This window comes from Salminus brasiliensis, chromosome 21 (genome assembly GCF_030463535.1).
Source record: "Salminus brasiliensis chromosome 21, fSalBra1.hap2, whole genome shotgun sequence".
In the NCBI taxonomy this organism is placed as follows: domain Eukaryota; kingdom Metazoa; phylum Chordata; class Actinopteri; order Characiformes; family Bryconidae; genus Salminus; species Salminus brasiliensis.
The window spans coordinates 6,872,162-6,879,033 of NC_132898.1; the positions used below are offsets into that span (position 1 = coordinate 6,872,162).

Sequence of the window (6,872 nt, forward strand, 5' to 3'; positions counted from 1 at the left end):
CAGCCAACTCCCTACTGGCACTGGTCACTCAGTGGGTGTGGAATGTTAGGGTTGGGTGGTTCCACGTCCTGTTGAGGATCCACTAAAAAACTACAGTGAGTCAGACCCTCCGTTTACACCCCAGTTAAGCAACACAGTGTCACATTCTGAATGGGCTCTCTGTGGTAATGGTTTGAGGCTCAGGAGCATGCTAAATTTAAAATTACTGTGATGCTTGGGGTTTAGCTTCCAAAAAGGAATACCACCGAATTCTCTATATTGCAATGCCTTTACTATTTACCATTTGTACTCAAACCAGGTTACAGATAAGATACCACTGGTTCAGTTTCAAATCCAGCTAAGCTGGTTTCTGATGGCCAAAGCTGCTCTTTAATAGTCAAGAGAGGTGAATAGCTGGACATTCAGGCAAAAAAAAAAAAAAACTCATGTAAGCCAACTGGTTAAGCTAGTAGACTGGTTGACCAGCACATAGTATGTTCAGCTAGTTGTCTTGCTGGTCATGCTGGTCGACCAGCTTGGTCATCCTGGTTTTGCTGGTCGAACAGTTTCTAATCAACTCAAGCTAACCTAAGATACCACTGATCTATAGGTTCAATTTTAACACTCAAAGCTTCCCCTTTTGAAATCTAGCTAACCTAGAGAGTCTAAGCTGTTTTTGGATAGCAAAAGTGCCCAGGACAGGGTATGTGAAGCTGGTCGACTAGCTGGTCATTTTGGTTTTGCTGGTCAAACAGCTTGGTTTCTAATCAACCCAGGCTAATTTAAAATACCACTGATCTATAGGTTTTCAATTTTAACTCTCAAAGCTACCCGGTAGGAAAATCTAGGTAGTCTAGATTTAGATAGTCTAAGCTGGTTTTGGATAGCGAAGTTGACCAGCTGGTTGACTGGCTGGTCATGCCGGTCCACCAGTTTTGCTAAGTGGGTCACGGTGGTCATCTAACTGAAAAAACCTGTCCCAAGCAATGTAGCTTGCTAACTAAGGGATCTAGGTTCATAGTGAATTCACTTGACTATTCACTACTCTTATTGAACTTTAGCTCATTCTGAGTCCTTCATGACACCATCGGAGCAACGTTCTGTTTTGGCAGTATTTGGTATCTAAGTAAGTAATAGGGAAGTGAGATGTTATTTATAGAGATGACAGTGGAGCAACGTTCTAGTGGTGTTATTTAGTAGATGGTTCTCACGTGCACAATAAAATGCTGAGTTGTGAAAAGAAAGGAGGAAGATGCCAGCTAGGAGAGAACTGAAACTGGGAAATCAAGGCAGGGTAAGCCTTTACTCCACTGTAGATGCTTGGTAGAGGCTCAGCTTGTCTCCAACTAATATTCAACTACAAATAAACTGTACTTATTACATGCAGCATTTTGAAAAGTCTTCACAACGTCTATTTGTATTCTACGTAGTTACGGTCAGTGGAGAGTTAAGTCCAGTGTGAGTGGAAAGGCCCTTGAGCAAAGTGGATAATGCATTATGTGTAATTACTACACATGGTCTTGGTTGAAGATGAAAGGGTCAGTCAGCAGTCCTGTTTACACAGATCCGAGAACTGCAGGCTGCTTCAGAGACAGCTTCAAACACACGGTTGTTTGAGTCTTTCTGGTCAAGACACTCTTTAGTTGATGCTGAGATAACTGCTGTTGGATATGTGGAGGAACATGATGAGGGGCGTCCTTTCTCCTCTGGGACGGAAAGAGACTGGAGCGTAGGAGGTAGCATGCGGAAGAAGGTACATTTACTTGGGTAAAGTTTTGCACGGTCAGACCATGCCTTCAGTGGTTGTGGTATTACTAGAGACTGTATGACTGAGGTGAGAGAACTCTGCTGATCTGGGCAAAGACCTTGGATAAATAGATTTGGGACTGAGATAGGAAGGAGGAGGAGGAGGGGAAGGAGCTTCAGGCATGGTCACAGTGAGCAGGGGTGGAAAATACTGGTGGAGTCGTACTTTGTTACTGTACTCAGGTGTTGTGAGAGAGTTGTTCAATGGTATCTTCTGCCCACAGGACTGGTTACAATGGCTTTCTTATTGATGACAGTGACTGTGCTGCATTTGGTCACCCTGGCCATGCTGTTCATCGCCACCATGGAGAAGGTAGGATAGCGTCTATCACAGCTATCACAGTATGTAACAGTAAGTGGTATTTTGTTCATATCGTTGATCTCGTTATGTTTCAGTCATGGTGGACGTTGGACAATGTGGAGAACAGGGATCTCTGGCATAAGTGCATGTATGACAACACCACGGACACATGGCTGTGCGCCTCTGCTACGGAGAATGGTAAATCATTCATTGTCCTTCTGTATCTATAGAGGTCAATACTATCCTTTAAAATATAGTACAAGTTACTGTTACCAAACTAGTCAACCAGCTTGATGACCAGCTTGATAACCAGCTTGGTCATGTTGGTAATGCTGATAAACCATCAAACTGGAATGAAATGTATGCCATGACCAACCTGGCCAAGTCACTTAACCAGTATGACCTAGATTCTTAACCATCCTGACCAGTATGGCCCAGTGGGTTGACCAGCATGACAATGCTAGTTGATCAGCATGACCTGCCTGACCACACTAAACCACCAGTATGACCAGCTTGACAACCAGCTTGGTTAAGTTGGTCATCCTGATAGATGACCATCAAACCCAAATGAAAATGTATGCCACGAGCAACTTGACCAAATTTCTCAACCAGTATGATCTAGATGCTTGACCATCATGACCAATATGGCCAAGATGGTTGATCAGCATGACCTGTCTGACCAAACTAGTCAGACAATATGACCAGCTTGATGACTACCTGGTCTAAGCTGGTCATACTGTTTGACTAGTCACGCTGATAGACCAGCTAGTCCAACAAACTCAAATGAAAACATACACCATGACCAACCTGACCAAGCCATCATGACCAGTATGGCCAAGCTGGTTGACCAGCATGACTACCAGTATGACTAGCTTTACCAAACTAGTTGACCAAAAGAGAAATATGATGTGAAAAGTGAAAGTCACATGACTTGATGGTTAACAGTAAATGTTGCTATGACAGTATTTTACCCCATAATTAATAGGAACGAACTTCGGTTAGAGAGGTGGATGGTAAACTAATATTAGGCCATAATGAAGGTGTTGTGTTTCCTCGGTTTGTCAGAATGGCTGCAGTCAGTGCAGGCCCTCATGGTCCTCTCTGTGGTCCTCTCCTCCCTCTCCTTCCTGGTGTTCCTGGGTCAGCTCTTCACCATGTCCAAAGGAGGACTCTTCTACTTCACTGGCATCTGCCAGATCTTTGCAGGTACAACAACAGCTAAAATCAGCATTGGCAACTCTCAAGCCTTACCTTACCTTGCTAGTCATGGTACAGCAGTACAATGAAATACAGAGCTGGCTCCTCCTAGCTGCGTTGGGCCCCATGGCCACCAGGGGGCCCCCGAACATAACTGTACCATTATAATCTGAGCCTTGATAAACAGGGCTGGCTCCTCCTAGCTTTGCTGGGCCCCATGGCCACCAGGGGACCCCCTAACATAACTGTGCCATTATAATCTGAGCCTTGATAAACAGGGCTGGCTCCTCCTAGCTGTGCTGAGCCCCATGGCCACCAGGGGACCCCCTAACATAACTGTGCCATTATAATCTGAGCCTTGATATACAAGGCTGGCTCCTCCTAGCTGCATTGGGCCCCATGGACCCTAACATAACTGTACTATTGTAATGTGAGCCATCCAATTACACATATAGAGACCCTCCCACACCACTGATGAGCTCTGGTGCAATTTTGGAAATGTTGTATAACATATTCATTTTTATATGCATTTTTAAACCTTGTTTTACACACATGCAAATGTTTGGGTACCCCTGGTCAAGTGGTGTAATTTTTTTTGATTTCCTGTTTATTAATTTAACACATTGAAAACACACAAAAATGTGGTGTATGCAAAAGTAATTAAATATAAACCATTAAATATATAATTTTTAGGAAGCTTATGATCACTGATAATCACTGTCCAAACTGTACACCTAAATCATCACAATTACCTCAAACTGTGAGGAGATTACAGTAAAGCCCCTTTTACACCTGCATGGTAACCCAAAACTTTTCTGGACACTATGCCGAGGAGCTGTATGTGTGAGCGCAAATGTCTGAATAAATTGTGCTGGACATTACCTAGGCTTTATCCTGACAGCCCCCTGGTACAAAGTCTGGGTAAAATGTCTGAGTGGGCTCGTGTGAATAGAGCAGGTCATGCTGTACCTCCTGCACATGCTACACAGGCGGCAACCATTGCCTAAACCATGAGGAACATTGGCTGTAGTGAGAACATGTCTGACACTACACTGTTAGAGGCGTACGATCCTTGAGGAACATTTGGAGGTTCTTTAACTTGAAACTGAGGAGGATCCTCCTATGGTGGTTTAGGGTTTTTAGAACAAAAAGGTTTCTTAAAGCACCTTAAGAGATTCCTCCACAGCGGTTCCTCAAGGATCTTATACTTTTAACAGTGTACAAGTCCAGATCTGATTCCCTGGACACACTACGACACACTGTTGTCTAAAAAAATGACCAAAAGTACAGACATGCCATGGCAGTCATTAGCTTCACCAGACACCAGACATGGCTTGACTGATTAGCTACATCTGGGTTAAGTCTGACTGCTTGTAAACTTGTTTATTTTATTTTATTCTTTAAACTTCAGCCAACAGTATTTCTGGTACTAACATGTCTCTTCTGAATGTTTAAATAGAACTGACCCCAGAACTAAATCTCCTACATACATCAAAGTTTAAAACACTGCCCCCTTGTGGTTGTGTGAGACACAGTTTCTACCTTTCTCTCCTTCCTCACAGGTTTGGCAGCGTTTTCTGCCGTCCTGATCTACACCTTCCAGCGGGATGAGATCCTGAAGGACTTACTGGAGCTGCCCAAGGGCCGCTTCGGCTACTGCTTCATTCTGGCCTGGGTGTGTGTGCCCCTGCTCCTCTGCAGCGGGGTTCTGTACATGCACCTGCGCAAGAGAGCGAAATCCTAAGCTTTAGACTAAACTTTACTTACAGTGGAGGATCTGCATTCTTTAGCCTAGCAGTGCACTTTCTATGATACTTTCTGCGATGCTCATCGGCGCAGTGTGAGGTTTGCGCTCGGGAGCACCAATTGAGACTTAAGCTGACTAGTCTACTGACATAAAGAAGCACAGAGACGGTTAGCGTTGCATTTAGAGACATGCTGCATGGCGCTTTTGCTTTTTACCATTTATGCAACAAAAACTACTGCCTTGATGATAAAAAAATGTATGCAGTGCAGCGGAAACTGTGTGTTCTACTGCAAAAATCTAAGCCTAAACTGCTATATAATTTCCCCAATGATGCTAAATTGCCATAAAGACAGTCCAGCGCTCCCCCAGTGCCCCTGGCCTTGCTGTATCACACTTGTGCATAGCAAGCGGGCTGCATGTTCTTTTAGCTGTGTAACTTAATATCTCTGTTGTTTGTGTCAGTATTATAACATCTGACTATCTGAGTTCAGTAATTGTATGGTACTTTACAGCTCGTCTCCACACAGCGGGGGTTACGCAGTACAGCCTGGACTTTCTCAGCTCTTTCTGATGAGACTTGTCCTTTTCCAGATGAAGGAAAACATGCTATAAAACAGGATGTTACCCATGACCTGTGTATGATTTCCCACATTTCAAAAATGTATTAATATGTAAATAACTATTCATGTATAAAAAAATACTATAAATATAAATTTACAACAGTTATTCTATGTGTACGTTGTGGATCTCACCTGCACTCATATTGAAAAGCTTTGGGTTTAAAGAAATTAGTCAAATGATTTGAGTACAGCATGTATCAAAAGCATTTAATCTCACAATACCTGAAATATTAAATAAGATCTTTATAAAATTGTGATCTCCACATTAAGACATAACTAATCTGAACCACGTGGACAAAGAAAAGGAAACCTGGAGAAAAGCTTTGATGGTCAAATGAGAAGAATGAGGTGTTTGGCCACAGTGACCAGAGGTATGCTTGGAGGAGTAGAGGTTGAGGCTTTGAAGCCCATAAAGACTGTACCAACTGTTAAACATGGTGGTGGTAGTATCATAGACATGCTGTAGGGCTGTTTTGCTGCCAGTGGAACTGGTACATTGCACAAGTGCAAGTGGATGGAATAATGATCCTGAATCCTCAGCAAAACCTCAAACCTTCAGCTAGATAGATAATGGACCTAATTCACCAACCATTCTTAAGAAGAAATGCCTTTCTTTCACTTTTGCATCTTTCATGAAGACGGATTTTAACCAGTGTTTTCTTATTTGAGATGGGTTTGGTTTACGGGGGCAATGGAATCATTATAGATCTGACATTTTGACATTCTGTTTGGACTTTTCTTAATAAGAAATTTAGGAACGTTTTAGGAGGATATGGGTGAATGAGGCCCCACGATCCAAACACACATCAGTAGTGGTTGTGGAACGGATGTAGTAGGCTAACATTAAGTTTTTGCAATGGCCCAGGTCCTGACCTCAGCCCTGTAGAAAATAAGTGGACTGTGCATAATATAATATTTATAAATTAAACGAACACTATCAATCAGGAAGAGTGTTACCCAACCAGAAGTCTGCCAGTCACATCAGCTCAAACACGCTGCCTTCCTGCAGCACGGATGCATTTATTAGGGAATGAAGCATCATGAAATGAGAATGAATCAATTATCTGCTCAAGTTAAAGGCAGTTGGACCTCATATCTGAGAGCACAACGTCGAGTGAATGGTCTTTGGAGCGGTTTCCACTGTTTTCAGGCCCATTCAGTAGACTAGATTAGTAGACTAGTCTTAATTGAACTTAGCATGTCGCTAAATTCGCAACAACAG

At 42.9% G+C, this 6,872-nt stretch overlaps 1 protein-coding gene across 1 annotated transcript in view; it reads left to right on the top strand.

Moving 5' to 3' along the window:
* Positions 1 to 5,756, top strand: part of emp3a (epithelial membrane protein 3a (MAM blood group)) — a 6,926-nt gene extending 1,170 nt beyond the window's left edge. The window contains exons 2-5 of the mRNA XM_072665920.1: positions 2,010 to 2,098; positions 2,182 to 2,284; positions 3,152 to 3,292; positions 4,846 to 5,756. Of these exons, the coding sequence (XP_072522021.1) occupies positions 2,021 to 2,098; positions 2,182 to 2,284; positions 3,152 to 3,292; positions 4,846 to 5,027 (504 nt within the window). The 5' untranslated portion in view covers positions 2,010 to 2,020 and the 3' untranslated portion in view covers positions 5,028 to 5,756. The remainder of the gene's footprint in view (positions 1 to 2,009; positions 2,099 to 2,181; positions 2,285 to 3,151; positions 3,293 to 4,845) is intronic.
* Positions 5,757 to 6,872: the final 1,116 nt, after the last annotated feature.